This window comes from Hemiscyllium ocellatum, chromosome 32 (assembly GCF_020745735.1).
Source record: "Hemiscyllium ocellatum isolate sHemOce1 chromosome 32, sHemOce1.pat.X.cur, whole genome shotgun sequence".
NCBI classification, from domain to species: Eukaryota; Metazoa; Chordata; class Chondrichthyes; order Orectolobiformes; family Hemiscylliidae; genus Hemiscyllium; species Hemiscyllium ocellatum.
This window is the reverse complement of record NC_083432.1, coordinates 51032183-51052008: the sequence shown is the minus strand read 5'-3', so window position 1 is coordinate 51052008 and position 19826 is coordinate 51032183. Positions and strand designations below refer to the sequence as shown.

The following is a 19826-nucleotide window of genomic DNA, read 5'->3' as shown; positions in this document are numbered from 1 at the left end:
CTAACTCCGTATACCTACCTTTACCCACTTTGTTCTTGTTGTTCGTTAAAGGGGATGTGGCATTGTTGGCCAGTCCAACCTTTTCTCTCAATCCCTAGTTGCCCTAAAGAAGATGGTGGTGAGCTGCTTTCTTGAATCACTGCAATTGTTGGGTGTAAGAGCACCTTTAATGATATTAGGAAGGGAGAGCCAGGATTTTGACCCAGTGACACTGAAGGAACAGCAATATGGCCCCAAGTCAGAATGGTGAGTGGCTTGGAGGAGAACTTGTGGGCGGTGGTGTTCCCATGTACATTATCTGCTGCTCCTGTCCTTTCAAGTGGTAGAGATGAGGGGTTTTGGAAGATGCAGATTGAGAAGCCTTGGTGAGTTACTGCAATGCGTCTTGCATGTCGTATGCACTGTTGCCATTGTGAATTGGTGGTGAAGTGAGTGAATGCAGTGGACTGCTTTGTCCTGGATGGATTTGGGATTCTTGAATGTTGCTGACGTTGGGTGCATCCAGGCAAGTGGGGAGTACTTTAGATTAGATTAGATTCGATTGGATACAGTGTGGAAAACAGGCCCTTCGGCCCAACAAGTCCACGCCGACCCGCCGAAGCGGAACCCACCCATACCCCTACATTTACCCAACACTACTGGCAATTTAGCGTGGCCAATTCACCTGACCTGCACATCTTTGGACTGTGGGAGGAAACCGGAGCACCCGGAGGAAACCCACGCAGACACGGGGAGAATGTGCAAACTCCACACAGTCGCCTGAGTCGGGAATTGAATCCAGGTCTCTGGCACTGTGAGGCAGCAGTGCTAACCACTGTGCCACCGTGCCATGTTCCATCACAATCCTGACTTGTGCCTTGTAGATGGTGGACAGGCTTTGGGGAGACAGAAGGTAAGTCACTTGCTGCAGACTTCCTAACGTGTGACCTGATGTTGTAGCTACTTGGTTAAATGGCTGTTGCAGTTCAGTTTCTGAACAATGGGAACACCAGAATGCTGTGATATTCAATATTGCTTAATCAGTTAACAAAATCTATCAATTTAACTTTTAAAGTTAACATAACTTCAATTTTTAATTGCACTCTGCAGAACATAGTTCCAAATTTCTACCACTCCTTGTGAATGTGTTTTGCATCACAGATTCTCAACCAGTTTAAATATTTTTTATCAACACTATCTTTTCCCTTAATAGTTTGTAAAATTTGACTATATCACCCCTTTTACATTCCAAGAATACAAGGCAAATTTGTCTAATCCATACTCCAAAATGCAATGCTTGCAGTTCAAGTATTATTCAGACATAGCTGCAAATGTGTTGCTGGTCAAAGCACCGCAGGCCAGGCAGCATCTCAGGAATAGAGAATTCGACGTTTCGAGCATAAGCCCTTCATCAGGATTCAAAATAGCTATTTTGAATTACTGGGTGTAAATTGGATTAGATTAATTTCATGGTGAGATTCCATTGTGTTTCATTAGTCAGAGTAGCATAGATTGTACTGACTTGGTTGAGGTGAAATCAGATTGGGTAAAATCAGATTGTATTTAGCAAAAGGAATGTTATTTGATTTCATCTCCCAGTCCAAGATGATGGGATCAATTGGTGCTCCTTTTTCTGTAAATAATTCCACAATTTAGTTTTAAGCATTGCAAGTTATTTACTGCATAGAAGCAGAACAATTGACCCAGCAGGTCCTTTCAAAACTGCACCAACATGGGTTGCCCTGTATGGTGGGCTAGCAATTGTATTGAATTGTTCAGTAATACAAGACAAGAGAAATAAACTGATAGCATTATCCACACCCAAGGTCTAAGAGGCAAATATTGAGCCAGTACTCATAAGCAGTGTCCAGCTTTCTAGTATCGCAAGTATATTGACTGCCAATCTCAAATATAAATAGTTTTGTTTCTGATTAATTTTAAACATTTTTATCAAGTAATGTTTTTCTAATGTTCAAAAGTTCTACCAGTGTTACTGCAATTTTGAAGTTGGTGAGCCATACATTGGGCTTGTTTTTATTGAATCTCTCAATGTGCTTTGTGTTTCTTTGTTTGGCTGGAGGGGAGAGTTAATCATCACAGTCTTCACATGACCACCCATGACTTGATTCTCTGAACAGAAAATAATTGTATAATCCATCTGTTTAATATATAAACCCTCTTTAGACAGTAAGGAGTGTCACTAATGACAAATGCCTCGATCTTAGGATAATTTATGAATCAGTTGAGTTCCCATTTGTGGTAGATTTGCCTCCAATTGCTGTATGTTTTCTAGGGCTGCATCTCTATGCTTGTGTGCTCTAACTAAGATTTAACTATCTGAAATGGGGGATAGGAATATATTTTATCGCATATGCTGTTCATGCTGCGGAGGAGATGAACCAGAAGAAAAGACTCCAATCATCAGGTAAACATTACAAAGAAATTCTGATTTACTTGCAAGATTTCCAGCTACAACTTTGCTGTGGTAAGGAAGCTGAAGTGAAATAAATAATCAACAAAGAACTGTACCTAACAATTGGTGGCTTGTATCTAGCCATTGTTTCATTACAAAGCAGATACGCAAATGGGTTCTTAAGGTTTCTTATGGAGGAGATAGATGCACTCTCAAGTGAGAGGCAGGAGTTATCCAGATTTATTTTGAATTACTTGGTGTAAATTAGATTAGATTAATTTAATGGTGAGGTTGCATTGTGTTTTATTGGTCGGAGTAACATAGATTGTACTGGCTTGGTTGAAGTGAGATCAGATTGGGTGAAGTCAGATTGTGTTTAGTAAAAGGAATGCTATTTGATTTCATCTCCCAGTCCAAGATGATGAGATCAATTGGAGCTCCTTTTTCTGCTCCAGTTAAGTTCAGCAATTTAGTATTAAGCCTTGCAAGTTATTTACTGCATAGAAACAGACCAATTGACCCAGCAGGTCTGTACTGGTGAATATACTCAACATGATTTGGAGATGCCGGTGTTGGAGTGGAGTGTACAAAGTTAAAAATCACATAACACCAGGTTATAGTCCAACAGGTTTATTTGGAAGCACTAGCTTTCGGAGCGCTGCTCCTTCATCAGGTGATTGTTGAAGGAGCAGCTCTCAACGAGAACCTCCTACCACCTCTCACCCCATGATAATAAAGAATATTCTATTCTATTCTATTCTAAGTATTCTTCTCTCCCTCAGTTATTTCTGCAGCTTCCCTGTAAAATGCATTTATATTATTCATCCTCACTATTTGCTGTGAGGGTGAGCTCCACATTCTCAACCACTTGCTTTTTAAAGAAGTTTCACCTGAACTCCTATTTGGATTTATTAGTGAATGACTTATTTTTATGGCCCTGGTCCTGGATTTGTGTGAAAGTGACAATTTAAAAAAAATAATTACTCCAAGCAAAAGTCTTTCATCATAAATGCAATCAGGTAATCATTTAGCCATCTCTTTTCGAGAGAAGGGACAATTGGACTGCATTCTGGGGAAGGTGGGACCTGTACAAGCAGGACAGGTTGTACCTGAACCGGAAGGACACCAATATCCTGGGAGGTAGGTTTGCTAGCGCTCTTCGGGGGGGCGGGGTGGGGGGGCGGTTTAAGCTAATTTGGCAGGGGGATGGGATCCGGACTTGTAGTCCAGCAAGTTGGTTAGCTGTTTTTCAGGATGTCCAAGAATGTAGGGAGGTTGTGGAGAAGGTAGCACTGACAGGGAAGACTTGCGGACACAGAGATGGGCTCAAGTGTGTTTACTTCAACGCAAGGAGTATCAGGAATAAGGTGGGTGAACATAAAGCGTGGATCGGTACCTGGGACTACGATGTTGTGGCCATCACGGAAACGTGGATAGAAGAGGGACAGGAATGGTTGTTGAAGGTTCCTGGTTACAGATGTTTCAGTAAGATTAGGAGGGGGGAGGGGTGGTGTTGCTAATTAGAAATGGTATAACGGCTGCAAAAAGGCAGTTTGAGGGGGATCTGCCTTTGGAGGTAGTATGGGCTGAAGTCAGAAATAGGAAAGGAGCAGTCACCTTGTTGGGTGTTTACTGTAGGCCCCCCAGTAACAGCAGGGATGTGGAGAAACAGATTGGGAAACAGATTTTGGAAAGGTGCAGAAGCCACAGGGTAGTAGTCATGGGCGATTTCAACTTCCCAGATATTGATTGGAACCTCTTTAGATCAAGTAGATTGGACAGGGCGGTGTTTGTGCAGTGTGTCCAGGAAGCTTTTCTAACTCAGTATGTAGATTGTCCGACCAGAGGGGAGGCCATACTGGATTTGGTACTTGGCAACGAACTGGGACAAGTGATGGGCCTGTTAGTGGGTGAGCATTTTGGTGATGGTGACCACAATTCTGTGATTTTCACCTTGGTTATGGAGAGAGATAGGTACGTGCAACAGGGCAGGTTTTACAGTTGGGGGAAGAGTAAATACAATGCTGCAAGACAGGATCTGAGGAGCATAGGCTGTCAGGGAAGGATGTCGTTGAAATGTGGATACGACATGTCCTTGATATGTATGTACCTGTCAGGCAGGAAAGAGATGGTCATGTGAGGGAACCTTGGTTGACGAGGGAGTTTGAATGTCTCGTAAAGAGGAAGAAGGAGGCTTACATAAGGTTGAGGAAACAAGGTTTAGACAGAGCGTTGGAGGGATACAGGATAGCCAGGAGGGAGCTGAAGAAAGGGATTAGGAGAGCTAAGAGAGGGCATGAAAAATCTTTGGCGGGTAGGATCAAGGATAACCCCAAGGCCTTTTATACGTATGTGAGAAACATGAGAATGACGAGAACGAGGGTAGGTCCGATCAAGGACAGTAGTGGGAGACTGTGTATTGAGTCAGAAGAGATAGGAGAGGTCTTGAATGAGTACTTTTCTTCAGTATTTATAAATGAAAGGGACCGTATTGTTGAAGAGGAGAGTATGAAACGGACTGGTAAGCTAGAGGAGATACTTGTTAGGAAGGAAGATGTGTTGGGCATTTTGAAAAACTTGAGGATAGACAAGTCCCCCGGGCCTGACGGGATATATCCTAGGATTTTATGGGAAGCAAGAGAGGAAATTGCAGAACCGTTGGCAATGATCTTTTCATCTTCACTGTCAATGGGGGTGGTACCAGGGGACTGGAGAGTGGCGAATGTTGTGCCCCTGTTCAAAAAAGGGAATAGGGATAACCCTGGGAATTACAGGCCAGTTAGTCTTACTTCTGTGGTAGGCAAAGTAATAGAAAGGGTAATGAGGGATAGGATTTATGAGTATCTGGAAAGGCACTGCTTGATTAGGGACAGCCGCACGGATTTGTGAGGGGTAGGTCTTGCCTTACAAGTCTTATTGAATTCTTTGAAGAAGTGACCAATCATGTGGATGATGGTAGAGCAGTGGATGTAGTGTACATGGATTTTAGTAAGGCATTTGATAAGGTTCCCCATGGTAGGCTTATGCGGAAAGTCAGGAGGCATGGGATAGTGGGAAATTTGGCCAGATGGATAGAGAACTGGCTAACTGGTCGAAGTCAGAGAGTGGTGGTAGATGGTAAATATTTAGCCCGGAGCCCAGTTACAAATGGAGTTCCACAGGGATCAGTTCTGGGTCCTCTGTTGTTTGTAATTTTTATTAATGACTTGGAAGAGGGAGTCAAAGGGTGGGTCAATAAATTTGCAGACGATACGAAGATTGGTGGTGTTGTGGATAGTGAGGAGAGCTGTTGTCGGCTGCAAAGGGACTTAGATACGATGCAGAGCTGGGCTGAGGAGTGGCAGATGGAGTTCAACCCTGTCAAGTGTGAGGTTGTCCATTTTGGAAGGACAAATAAGAATGCGGAATACAGGGTTGACAGTAGGGCTCTTAGTAAGGTGGAGGAGCAGAGGGATCTTGGAGTCTATGTTCATAGATCATTGAAAGTTGCCACTCAGGTGGATAGAGCTTGTAAGAAAGCCTATGTATTAGCGTTCATTAACAGAGGGATTGAATTCAAGAGTCGTGAAGTGATGTTGCAGCTGTACAGGACCTTGGTAAGGCCACATTTGGAGTACTGTGTGCAATTCTGGTCGCCTCACTTTAGGAAAGATGTGGAAGCTTTGGAGAGGGTGCAGAGGAGATTTACCAGGATGTTGCCTGGAATGGAGAATAGGTCGTACAAGGAAAGGTTGAGAGTGCTAGGCCTTTTCTCATTGGAATGGTGAAGGATGAGGGGTGACTTGATAGAGGTTTATAAGATGATCAGGGGAATAGATAGAGTAGACAGTCAGAGACTTTTTCCCCAGGTACAACAGAGAGACATAAATTTAAGGTGAAGGGTGAAAGGTATAGGGGGGATGTCAGGGGTAGGTTCTTTACCCAGACAGTGGTGGGGGCATGGAATGCGCTGCCTGTGGGAGTGGCAGAGTCAGAATTATTGGTGACCTTTAAGCGGCAATTGGATAGGTACATGGATAGGTGCTTAAGCTACGACAAATGTTCGGCTCAACATCGTGGGCCGAAGGGCCTGTTCTGTGCTGTATTGTTCTATGTTCTATGAGTCCCAACCTATTCAATCTTCCCTGTACTTATAACCTCTCTGTTCTGGTGTAATTCCAGTCAGTTACTGTTTGTAACTTTTCCCGTGTGTTGATATCCTTTCTCACAACATGGAGACCAGGACTGTTTGCAGTGCTTCAGATCAAACTAAGGTTCTGTACAGGTTTAATGGACCTTCTTTGTTTGTCAATTCAATTTCTTTATTGAAATCACTCTCAGCTTTTTGTTTATTAATCTGTCACAAATGGGTTCACTACTCTACAGGTACTTAATTTCCAAAAAATACACAGTCTCCTTAATCTTTCTATCAAAATATACTACCAGACATTTAAGTTTATGAACTTCATTTGTCATTGACACAATTGTACATTCTACAAGCTAATTAAATGCGTTCCTGAATTTTATCATAGTCCTCTTCTGTGATCATTTCAAACCTCCTTCCTCATTTGTGGCATCCACAAGTTTTGACATGTACCTTCACATCCCGGTCTTCTTTGTAAATTGCGATTGACAATGATTCTTTACAGCAACTGTCTTTGCTAAACAGTGACGCTAGGTTATGGAGAGCTCTCAGTCACAGAATGCTTACTGTGCAGGCAGAAGCCATTCAGCCCACTGAGTCTATACAGTATAAAAGCAAATTACTGCGGATGCTGGAATCTGAAACCAAAAGAGAAAATGCTGGAAAATCTCAGCAGGTCTGGCAGCATCTGTAAGGAGAGAAAAGGGCTGATGTTTGGAGTCTAACTGACCCTTTGTCAAATCACTGCATATCAGTGAAGCAACTCAATGATGCCTCCCTATTGGGTGGTTTTATGCAGTAGTTCTTTTGACAAGTAAATAGAGTGACCAACTGGTTTGTCTCTTGTGTGAACAGCGACACATTGCTCTACTTTGCCCAGGAGGCTCAGCGCAGGAGATCAGAACAAGCAAACTTGTGGAGTGAACCCCATGATACGTCCCACATGGAGAGAGATGATGACCGGGAACTTTATAACTTGCTGCAGAAAAGAGCCAAGACACGGAGGGGCTCTCAGGTGAGCTGTGAGTTTCAATTAACTTCACCTTTACATCTGACACCGATATACATTCATTGAATGATTTTAACCCAAATGTCCCAAGACATTTCACAAATACGGCATGAGGAAGGGTTAGAGAGGAAGGTAAAGGTTTAGATAGGTCAAAGTGCAGTCCTACGGGGTGAGTTAAAGGGAAGCTGTCCATCCAAAAGGTCGAAGATGGGAGAGCAGAGAGTTGAGAGCTTGGGTTTGTTGGGTTGGTGAAGCTAGGGTGAGGCCATGGAGGAATTTAAAAATTGAAATGAGAATTTTTAATACAAGTTCGATAGAACTAGGATTGATCTGTAAAGTTGGAAGTGATGGATTGCCCTTTATCTGTATATGTCCAAGCTGTAATTTACTTTTCTTTCATTTTCTTTCATTTTGTAATTTCAAAAATATACTTTATTCACAAAAAAAGTATATACTAAGGTTCCAAATCAGTTCTGTGCAGTCTTTGGAGAGAAAAGCCCAAACAAAAATTGAAATGTTGACATTTCTCAGAGCTTCTCTGCAGTTGCAAAGCAAAGGCATTATCTACTTTATTTTATTCACTCGTGAGACATGGGCATTGCTGGTTGGACCAGCATTTATTGCCCATCCCTAATTGCACTTGAGAAGGTGGGAGAGAACTGACTTTGTGAACTGCTGCAGTCCACCAGCAGTAGGTTGACCTACAAAGACCTTAGATAAGGAATTCCAGGATATTAACGCAGCAAGAGTCTTGTGACTTACTGAGTTTTTTTTCTGAAGAAGAGGTGTACCCGAAACGTTGGCTTCTCCACCTCCTGAAGCTGCCTGGCTTGCTGTGTTTTTCCAGCCTCCTGTTTGTCTATGTTGCGACTTAGGCAGGAAACTATTTATAGTCATTTTGAGGCACCAAGCGCAATGAACAGACCCCCATTATACTTTGGCAGAAAGAACTCAGATGGTGGTCTTTCCTCACTGTGCCATGGCAGAAGTTGGCCCGAGCTTTAGTGTGTCCCTCAGCACATAGTCCTGGACCTTGTCATAGTCCTGACAGTCTGCAACTCAGATTAGGTCAACTCCTTGCTCTGGAAGACCAACAAGTTTTGGGCAGACCAGAGAGCACCTTTGACTGAATTGATGGTCCTCCAGGCACAGTTGATGTTTGTCTCAGTGTGCGTCCTGGGGAATAGACCAAAGGCCGGAGTCTTATGTCATGGAGCTGCTCGGGACAAATTTCAACAAAAATCATTCCATCTCTCTCCAGACTTTCTTTGCAAAGACACATTCCAGAAGGAGATGAGCGACGGTCTCTTCCTCAGCGCAGCCACTTTGAAGGCAGTGTGCAGTGGCGCAGAGAGTCTGGGCGTACATAGAACATAGAACATAGAACAATACAGCACAGAACAGGCCCTTTGGCCCACGATGTTGTGCCGAACATCTATCCTAGATTAAGCACCCATCCATGTACCTATCCAATTGCCGCTTAAAGGTCGCCAATGATTCTGACTCTACCACTCCCACGGGCAGCGCATTCCATGCCCCCACCACTGTCTGGGTAAAGAACCCACCCTTGACATCTCCCCTATACCTTCCACCCTTCACCTTAAATTTATGTCCCCTTGTAACACTCTGTTGTACCCGGGGAAAAAGTTTCTGACTGTCTACTCTATCTATTCCTCTGATCATCTTATAAACCTCTATCAAGTCACCCCTCATCCTTTGCCGTTCCAACGAGAAAAGGCCGAGAACTCTCAACCTATCCTCGTACGACCTATTCTCCATTCCAGGCAACATCCTGGTAAATCTTCTCTGCACCCTCTCCAAAGCTTCCACATCTTTCCTAAAGTGAGGCGACCAGAACTGCACACAGTACTCCAAATGTGGCCTAACCAAAGTCCTGTACAGCTGCAACATTACTTCACAACTCTTGAATTCAATCCCTCTGCTAATGAACTCTAATACACCATAGGCCTTCTTACAAGCTCTATCCACCTGAGTGGCAACTTTCAAAGATCTATGTACATAGACCCCAAGATCCCTCTGCTCCTCCACCTGACTAAGAACCCTACTGTTAACCCTGTATTCCGCATTCTTATTTGTTCTTCCAAAATGGACAACCTCACACTTGGCAGGGTTGAACTCCATCTGCCACTCCTCAGCCCAGCTCTGCATCATATCTAAGTCCCTTTGCAGCCGACAACAGCCCTCCTCACTGTCCACAACTCCACCAATCTTCGTATCATCTGAAAATTTATTGACCCACCCTTCGACTCCCTCATCCAAGTCATTAATAAAAATTACAAACAGCAGAGGACCCAGAACTGATCCCTGTGGAACTCCACTTTTAACTGGGCTCCAGGCTGAATATTTACCATCTACCACCACACTCTGACTTCAACCGGTTAGCCAGTTTTCTATCCAATTGGCCAAATTTCCCTCTATCCCATGCCTCCTGACTTTCCGCATAAGCCTACCATGGGGAACCTTATCAAATGCCTTACTAAAATCCATGTACACTACATCCATTGCTCTACCCTCATCCACATGCTTGGTCACCTCCTCAAAGAATTCAATAAGACTTGTAAGGCAAGACCTACCCTTCACAAATCCGTGCTGGCTGTCCCTAATCAAGCAGTGTCTTTCCAGATACTCATAAATCCTATCCCTCAGTACCCTTTCCATTACTTTGCCTACCACAGAAGTAAGACTAACTGGCCTGTAATTCCCGGGGTTATCCCTATTCCCTTTTTTGAACAGGGGCACAACATTCGCTACTCTCCAGTCCCCTGGTACCACCCCCGTTGACAGTGAAGACGAAAAGATCATTGCCAACGGTACTGCAATTTCCTCTCTTGCTTCCCACATAATCCTAGGATATATCCCGTCAGGCCCGGGGGACTTGTCTATCCTCAAGTTGTTCAAAATGTCCAACACATCTTCCTTCCTAACAAGTATCTCCTCTAGATTACATGAAGGAGCTGATGGGCAGTGCCATTCTCACCAACAGCCAAGTACAGAGGAACCTGGATTATCCACATTCACGGGCGGGGAGTATTTCATTCAGTTAATCAAATGCCGGATAATCAAAGTTCCTCTGTAATGTCTATGTGCTTGTTGGAAAGTTCTGGCAATGAGGCATTCTGCCAGATGACTTTGACAGTCTGCTCAGGGAACAACTTGATTGGATCCACTGTCTCCTTTTCCCGCAAGGTCTTGAGGACATTTTGTTTATTTCTTTTGATATAGTAAAACAGAGAGTATCAGCAGAATGATCTAGCCATGGTAAATAACCGCAGAGCAGAATGCAGTTAAAACCCTGAATCATCTCTCCTAGGGTTACCGCCGCCTCAGTTTTGACATTCACGCAGTCCGCCAGGAACGCAGAGATGTTCTGGGGAAATGGAAAATGCTTTTAGAAAACCTGGGTAAATAAAAGAGCGCTTACCTGAAGAGAGAATTCCTCTACCTTCCCCATAAATCCTTTGCAGCTCCTTCCATCACTCTCCTGCCTGCTCTCTCCCTCCCTTCTTCCAGCCGCGCTCTCCTCTTCCCCCTGAACCGTTCTCCTCCAACCTCTCTCTTTCTCTGTCATTGTCCTTTCCTGCTTTCTCTATAATCTCACATTTCTTTGTTTCCCTGTACTCCCTCAGACCCTGAATCTGGTCTAGATTCCTATCCGTCCAGTCAAAATGGGTTACATGCTGCAATGCTGTTACAATCCCAATCTTGGTGAATGTTTTCTCTTCAGGTTTTCATGCAGAGTCTGACATGCTTTTGAATGTGACATCTGCAACCTTATACAGCAGCATGCGAAACGCGCCTCAGGCGAAAAAACTGCTGGACGACTTGGCTCAACAAACCTCAATATTTGAAAACAAAATTCCAGCGGAAAGGTACATCTTTGTTCTGGTAGGTGAAGGTGAGGGAAATGTGGGTGATGGGAATGGGTGGAAGATGGAATGAAAGGAAATGGGCGGGTGAGGGATGGTGGTGAGTGGAGGGGATGGAAAATGTGGAATGATGGGGGAAGGGTAGAGGAGGCAGAGAGCATCCAATAGATTCAGTTTTGGAGGTGACATTGTGTAATTCAAACCAGATCAAGTCAAGTTTTTTTGGCACATTCCAAACTTAAAAACATTAATTTTTATGACTAGGAGGCCATTCAGCACATTGGGTCTGCTGGCTCTTTCCTCAGACATGTTCAAATCAGTTCATTCTGCCTCTTTTAAATGTCAACAGTGCCAGGATCCTGTGTTCAGTAGCAGAGAATCTCCCTTATATGCAGTAACTGGACAGACAGTGAGTTGGTGATGATTTGGAGAGGCGAAAGATCTAAAAATAACATGAGGCAACCTTTTTACACAGAGAGTGGTTCAGCTGTGGAATGAACTGCTAGAGAAAGTGGTGGATGCAAGTACAGTTAAAACATTTAAAAGACATTTGGATTTGTTCCTGAATAGGAAAGGTTTGCAGGGATATGGGCATATGGGACTAGATTAGTTTGGGATTATGGTCAGTGTGGACTGGTTGGGCCGAAGGGTCTGTTTCTGTGCTGTATGTCTCTATGACTCCTGTGACTGTGGATATTCAGACAGAGCTAGGGTCAGATCAACAAAGGCAGGTGAAGAGAAAGCTCCTTCAGGTAGTGGGTCAAACTGTAGCCAGTATGAGTATGGAGTTATGATTGTCTGAAATAGAGGACATTGATGATTTGTGTGTACACAGGACAGACTGATCACACTGGATGCTGCAGAAGACTTTCTGGCAAAGGCCAAAACTTATTATCCTCGAGATCAGAGCCCTGAGCTGGAGACTGAGGGGGAGGATTCAGCTGCTGTTCTCATTAAAAAATCAAATGAAATCAACTTGGTAACCGATGAGGAACTGGAAGAAATCGATGAAGATGCTCTACTCTCAAGATCATTGGAATTGTGATCATAAGTGCACCTCAGAATTTCTGATTCATGTTTTCCAAAGATTGCAGCAATAATTCTTCATCTGCCCTATTGGTATTTATGTAAGGTAAAAATGGAAAGAAATTGCATTTCTTTCTCAACCTCAGTATATTCCAAAGTGCTTTTACAACCAGTGAAGGACAGTTTAAAGAATAGTGTTAGAAACACAGCAGCCAATTTATATGTAACAAGGTCCCACAAAGAGTAATGAGATCATCTATTTTAAATGTTAATTGGGGATAAAATTTAAGCAGGGTACTGGAGGAACTCTTTCTGCTCTGTTTCCAAATCAATGTCACTGATCTTTGCCCTGACCCCAGAAGAAAAGTGGGAGGGTCAATTGAACTCCGTAATAATGACAACAGATCTGGTAAAGTAAGAGTTCAAGATGCTCTTTAAATGCAGGTTGCTGAGTTGGATGAGGTACTGTGTGTGAGAGAGTGAGGGAGAATGAGAGAGAGAGAGAAAGTGAGAGTTTCACAGGATTGGTTTTATATCATGTCCTGTTTGCTTTTTTTCGAAGCCATTAACCCCTGGCTGTAAATAAAATACATTAAAAAATGTAAACCTCGTCTTTTTTGTCTTTAACATGAGTGGAACCAACTACAAGGAAAATAATACTGTGAATTTTGTGTGTCACTGGGAGATGAAGGGGTTTCATATTTGTGAGAGTGAGAAGAGAGAATCATTTCCCTAGTATTTGATGTTCCGTGAGGTGAGAGATTCCTGCATGATTAATGACGACTTTGATTCTTTCTCAGTCTTTGTGGGACACAGTTTGGAAGTTGCTAGGTTAGAACAAGCAAGTTTCAGATCCCAGTGAAAGCACCGTGTGTTATCAGATTAGAACTGAGAGAGGAAGTATAGAGCAAGAGGGAAATGTATTTTTGTTGAAGTTTTTTGTCTTGTACTTACCAGGACAATTCGGATTATAGGGAAGATGAAGGTTGTTTAGAAAAATAAGAGGGAAGTGTTTCCACCCAGAAGGTGAACTTGAACTCAATATGAACTTGAAACATTGAAACCTACAAGAGTATAGGCCAAAATCTGTAAAATGGGATTGGGCTGGGTCACAGTCAGCTCATGTGGGCATAATGGTTCAAATGGCCTCTTTCTGTGTTACTAATTTCCATGTTTTTTAAGATAAATACAAACTTGGAGCAGGAGTAGGCCATTCAGCTCCTCAAATGGCCTATCTACCACTCAATAAGACCATTGCTGATCTGATTCTAACCTCAAATCTACATTCCCACTTAACTCTGATAATATTTCAACCCTTGCTTGCTCAGAATCTATTCAATTTCACCTTAAAACTGCTCAAAGACTCTGTTTCCTTTTCGGGTAGAGAATTCCAAAGACTGCTGAGAAAAAAAAATTACCTCTGTTTGAAATGGGTGATGCATTATGTTTAAAAAGTGACCCCTAGTTCTAGATTCTCCCAGAAGAGGTAACATACACTCCATTACATCCACCCTGCAAGATCCCTCAGCATCATCACATACTTCAATTAAATTGCCTCTTATTTTGCAAAATTCCAGTGAATCCAGCTAGTCTGTCCAACTTTTCCTCAAGGCAACTCATCCAGTCCAGGATCTAATCTGGGAAACCATCTCTCAGCTACTTCTGATGCATTTATTTTCTTTTGTGGAGAATGTCTATTGCTATTTTAGGACTATGTGAAAAAATGGGAGATGTGGAACTGTTTGGATATTTTCTAGATTAAGAATGATTTTCAATGTGATTTCTTGGAAATGAAGTCAACAGTTCAATGTATACTCATGTTGTGTCGAATAATAAGTTTCTGCGGGTGATCAAAAGTGTCAGACGGTGTGAGTAAATTGTCAACAACTGAATAACAAGTGAAGGGATGACCTGTAATCCGATTAAATGAGGTAGAGATAATTACAAATAATTAAAAATAAGGTGGTGCTAGAGACAAACCAAATAGTCGGAATAACATGATAGGTTTAACCAAAATATCAAGTCATCCAAACTAATTAAGGTAGAGGCATCATAACAAATGATCAAGGTGATGGTATTAAAAACAGGACAGTAAGGAAGATTTTACAGATATAGAACAGTGTGATGGGGGTTACATGGAGCACATTGAGGCTGTTTTCATGGGTATGGAACTTGGCTGTCCGTTTCTGCTCGGCGATTCCATGTTGTTGTGTATCTTGAAGGCTGCCTTGGAGGAGACTTACCCAAAGGTCAGAGTCTGAATGAGTTTGACTGCTGAAGTGTTCCCCAATGGGGAGGGAACATTCCTATCTGGCAATTGTTGCATGGTGTCCATTCATCCATTGTCTTAGTATCTGCATGGTAAAAACAATGACTGCAGATGCTGGAAACCAGATTCTGGATCAGTGGTGCTGGAAGAGCACAGCAGTTCAGGCAGCATCCAACGAGCAGCAAAATCGACGTTTCGGGCAAAAGCCCTTCATCAGGAATAAAGGCAGAGAGACTGAAGCATGGAGAGATAAGCTTGGGGAGGTTGGGGATGGGGACAGAGTAGCAGAGAGTACAATGGGTGAGTGGGGGAGGAGTTGAAGGTGATAGGTCAGGGAGGAGAGGGTGGAGCGGATAGGTGGAAAAAGAGCTAGGCAGGTCGGACAAGTCTGGACAAGTTATGGGGACAGTGCTGAGCTGGAAGTTTGAAACTAGGATGAGGTGGGGGAAAGGGAAATGAGGAAACTGTTGAAGTCCACATTGATGCCCTGGGGTTGAAGTGTTCCAAGGTGGAAGATGAAGCATTCTTCCTCCAGGCGTCTGGTGGTGAGGGAGCGGCGGTGAAGGAGGCCCAGGACCTCCATGGCCTCGGCAGAGTGGGAGGGGGAGTTGAAATGTTGGGCCACGGTGCGGGTGTCCCGGAGATGTTCCCTAAAGCGCTCTGCTAGGAGGCGCCCAGTCTCCCCAATGTAGAGGAGACCACATCGGGAGCAACGGATACAATAAATGAGATTAGTGGATGTGCAGGTAAAACTTTGATGGATGTGGAAGGCTCCTTTAGGGCCTTGGATAGAGGTGAGGGAGGAGGTGTGGACACAGGTTTTACAGTTCCTGCGGTGGCAGGGGAAGGTACCAGGATGGGAGGGTGGGTCGTAGGGGGGGCGTGGACCTGACCAGGTAGTCACGGAGGGAACGGTCTTTGCGGAAGGCGGAAAGGGGTGGGGAGGGAAATATATCCCTGGTGATGGGGTTTTTTTGGAGGTGGCGGAAATGTCGGCGGATGATTTGGTTTATGCGAAGGTTTGTAGGGTGGAAGGTGAGCACCAGGGGCGTTCTGTCCTTGTTACGGTTGGAGGGGTGGGGTCTGAGGGCGGAGGTGCGGGCTGTGGACGAGATGCGTTGGAGGGCATCTTTAACCACATGCAAAGGGAAATTGCGGTCTCTAAAGAAGGAGGCCATCTGGTGTGTTCTGTGATGGAACTGGTCCTCCTGGGAGCAGATACGGCGGAGGCAGAGGAATTGGGAATACGGGATGGCATTTTTGCAAGAGATAGGGTGGGAAGAGGTGTAATCCAGGTAACTGTGGGAGTCGGTGGGTTTGTAAAAAATGTTAGTGTCAAGTCGGTCATCATTAATGGAGATGGAGAGGTCCAGGAAGGGGAGGGAGGTGTCAGAGATGGTCCACGTAAATTTAAGGTCAGGGTGGAATGTGTTGGTGAAGTTGATGAATTGCTCAACCTCTTCGCGGGAGCATGAGGTGGCACCAATGCAGTCATCAATGTAGCGGAGGAAGAGGTGGGGAGTGGTGCCGGTTTAATTACGGAAGATCAACTGTTCTACGTAGCCAACAAAGAGACAGGCATAGCTGGGTCCATATGTGTGCCCATGGCTACCCCTTTGGTCTGGAGAAGTGGGAGGATTCAAAGGAGAAATTGTTAAGGTGAGGACCAGTTCGGCCAAACAAATGAGAGTGTCGGTGGAAGGGTACTGTTGGGGACGTCTGGAGAGGAATAAACGAAGGGCTTGGAGGCCCTGGTCATGGCGGGTGGAGGTGTAGAGGGATTGGATATCCATGGTGAAGATGAGGCATTGGGGGCTGGGGAAACGGAAGTCTTAGAGGAGGTGGAAGGCATGGGTGGTGTCTCGAACGTATGTGGGAGTACCTGGACTCGGGGGGATAGGACAGTGTCGAGGCAGATAGAGATGAGTTCAGTGGGGCAGGAGCATGCTGAGACAATGGGTCGGCCAGGGTGGTCAGGCTTGTGGATCTTGGGAAGGAGGTAGAACCGGGCAGTGCGGGGTTCCCGGACTGTGAGGGTGGAAGCTGTGGGTGGGAGATCTCCTGAGGTGATGCGGTTCTGTATGGTCTGGGAGATGATGGTTTGTGATGGGGAGGTGGGGTCATGGTCGAGGGGGCGGTAGGAAGAGGTGTCCTCGAGTTGGCATTTGACTTCAGTGGTGTAGAGGTCAGTGCGCCAGACTACCACTGCGCCCCCTTTATCCGTAGGCTTGATGGTGAGGTTGGGATTGGAGCAGAGGGATTGGAGGGCTGCGCGTTGTGGTTAGAGTGGGGGAAGGGGGGTAGACAGGTTGAGGCAGTTAATGTCCCGGCGGCAGTTGGAAATGAAGAGGTCGAGGGCAGGTAATAGGCCAGCACGGGGTGTCCAGGTGGATGCAGTGTGTTGGAGGTGGGCGAAGGGGTCCTTGGAAGGTGGGCAGGAGTCCTGATTGTGAAAGTAAGCTCGGAGGCGGAGGCGATGGAAGGTCTCACCAATACACCACGTCTTGGGGCATTCTTGCCTGCAGCATACACGATAGACAATGTTGGCCAAGTCACCCATGTATCTGCCGTGTACATGGTGGGTGGTGTTCCCACATGTGATGGGAGTATCCATGTCGATGATCTGACATGTCTTACACAGGTCGCTGTGGCAGGGCTGTGTGGTGTTGTGGTCAATGTTGTCCTGAAGGCTGGGCAGTTTGCTGTGAACAATAGTCTAAGGTTTGGTGGTTGGTTGAAGGCAAGAAGTGGGGGGCGTAGGGATGATTTTGGTAAAATATTCATCGTCATCGATGACATGTTGAAGGCTGCGAAGAACATGGTTTATTCTCTCCACTTCAGGGAAGTACTGGACGACGAAGGGTACCCTATTGGTCATGTCCTGTGTCTGTCTTCAGAGGAAGTTGTGGTTTTTCATTATGGCCTGTTGGAACTGGCGATCGATGAGTTGGGCATCGTATCCCATTGTTATGAGGGCATCCTTTAAAATCTTTAGGTGTCCGTCACATTCCCCTCATTTGAGCTGATCCTGTGTACGTACAGGGCTTGTCTATAGGGGATGGCTTCTTTAATATATTTGGGGTGGAAGCCAGAGAAATGCAGCATCGTAAGGTTATCTGTGGGTTTGCATTAGAGTGAGGTACTGAGGTATCTGCCCTTGATAGATATGCATGTGTCCAGAATGAGACAGATTCTGAAAAATATTGTGATGGTAGGATATCACTATATAGTAATTTCAGTGATTCTTCGCCATGAGTCCATAGGAAGAAATATATTATCAATGTATCTGGTATAAAGTGTTGGTCAGAGGTACTGAGCAGCAAACCGTCTTTTGAAATTTGTGCATGAAAATGTTGGCATATCGGAGTGCAAATTTGGTCCCTATGACTGTTCGCTGTGTCAGGATGAAGAACTGGTTGTCGAAGGTGAAGATGTTTGGTTGAGAATGAAATGGATGAGTTATATAGTGGTGCTCAGAGATTGGCTGTTGGTGGTATTGAGTACTGAGGCTGTTGCTGCGATGCTGTCATCGTGGGGGATGCTGGTGTAGAATGCTGAAATGTCCATTGTGATGAGGAATGTTTCTGGGTCGACTGATCCATGGGTGCTGAGTTTCTGCAAGAAATTAGTTTATGTCATAAATTAAGCTAGTCCCTTTTGCCTGCATTTGGCCCATATCCCCTTAAGCTCTTCCTATTCAATAACCCATCCAGATGCCTTTTAAATGTTGTAATTGTAACAGCCTCCATCACTTCACCGGCTGCTCATTCCATACACGTACCACCCACTGCTTCAGAAAGTTGTTCCTTAGGTCCCTTTTAAATCTTTCCCCTCTCACTCCAAACCTATGCCGTTTGGTTTTGTATTCCCATACCTTGGAAAAAGGCTTGGCCTGTTCACCCTATCCATACCCCTCACAATTTTATAAATCTCTAGAGGGTCACCCTCAGCCTCTGATGGGAAACAGCCCCAGCCTGTTCAGCCTCTCCCTCTCGCTCAAATCGTCCAATCCTGGCAACATCTGTCTAAATCCTTTCTGAACCCTTTAAAAGTTAACATCTTCCCTTAGGAGGGAGGCCAGAAATGAATGCAGTATTTCAAACGTGGCCTCACCAATGTCCTGCATAGCTGCAACAAGACCTCCCAACTCCTATACTCAATGCACTGACCAATAAAGGCAAGTAGACCAAACAGCTCCCGACTGTTGGCCTCTGACAGTGCCCACTCCCTCAGCACTGACCCCCCGACAGTGCCCACTCCCTCAGCACTGACCCTCCGACAGTGCGGCACTCCCTCAGCACTGACCCTCCGACAGTGCGGCGCTCCCTCAGCACTGACCCTCCGACAGTGCGGCGCTCCCTCAGCACTGACCCTCCGACAGTGCCCACTCCCTCAGCACTGACCCCCCGACAGTGCCCACTCCCTCAGCACTGACCCCCCGACAGTGCCCGTTCTCTCAGCACTGACCCTCCGACAGTGCCCACTCCCTCAGCACTGACCCCCCGACAGTGCCCACGCCCTCCGCACTGACCCTCCGACAGTGCGGCGCTCCCTCAGCACTGACCCTCCGACAGTGCCCACTCCCTCAGCACTGACCCCCCGACAGTGCCCGCTCCCTCAGCACTGACCCTCCGACAGTGCCCACTCCCTCAGCACTGACCCTCCGACAGTGCAGCACTCCCTCAGCACTGACCCCCGACACTGCGGCACTCCCTCAGCACTGACCCCCCGACACTGCGGCACTCCCTGGGCTCTGGAGTGGGAAAGGAGCGGGTGTGAATGGGAGTTTAGGTGTGGGTTTAGTGTGTGAGGGGTTTAGTGGGGGGGTGTGGGTGGGGTTAGTGGTTGAAGTCTGTGGCATTGGGGCAGGGGCTGAGGAGCGGTAACCCCCAGTTGAGCGGCTGCGGCTGGAGGCCGTTCTGCCGACACCTGTTGTACTAGCCTGAGGATGAGCTCCCTGATCGGTTTGGGAAATGAGGCGGAGAGCTGTGGGAGCTGACGGTGCAAATTCCCAGGAATCAGGAGGGACACGTCACCCATTCCCCCCGTCCTGAGCACACGGCCCGAAAATAGCCCCCATCCGGGGCCGATATAAACCCGGCCCTGCCCCACACACACAC

At 45.6% G+C, this 19826-nt stretch overlaps 1 protein-coding gene across 1 annotated transcript; it reads left to right on the top strand.

The window, feature by feature from the left end:
* The first annotated feature begins 2321 nt into the window (after window positions 1-2321).
* On the top strand, window positions 2322-12518 carry mreg (melanoregulin). Its single transcript, XM_060848924.1, has 6 exons — window positions 2322-2404; window positions 4300-4302; window positions 7371-7530; window positions 10856-10946; window positions 11270-11430; window positions 12247-12518. The coding sequence occupies exons 1-6, from the start codon at window positions 2322-2324 to the stop codon at window positions 12454-12456; spliced, it is 708 nt and encodes a 235-aa protein (XP_060704907.1). The 3' UTR covers window positions 12457-12518.
* The last annotated feature ends 7308 nt before the right edge of the window (window positions 12519-19826 follow it).

Excerpts from the sequence above, each read along its gene's own strand:
- mreg (XM_060848924.1), top strand. The coding sequence starts at position 2,322 with ATGGGGGATAGGAATATATTTTATCGCATATGCTGTTCATGCTGCGGA. Across the intron at positions 7,531-10,855 it reads AGACACGGAGGGGCTCTCAG|GGTTACCGCCGCCTCAGTTT; the intron begins GTGAGCTGTGAG and ends CATCTCTCCTAG. Across the intron at positions 11,431-12,246 it reads AAAGGTACATCTTTGTTCTG|GACAGACTGATCACACTGGA; the intron begins GTAGGTGAAGGT and ends GTGTGTACACAG.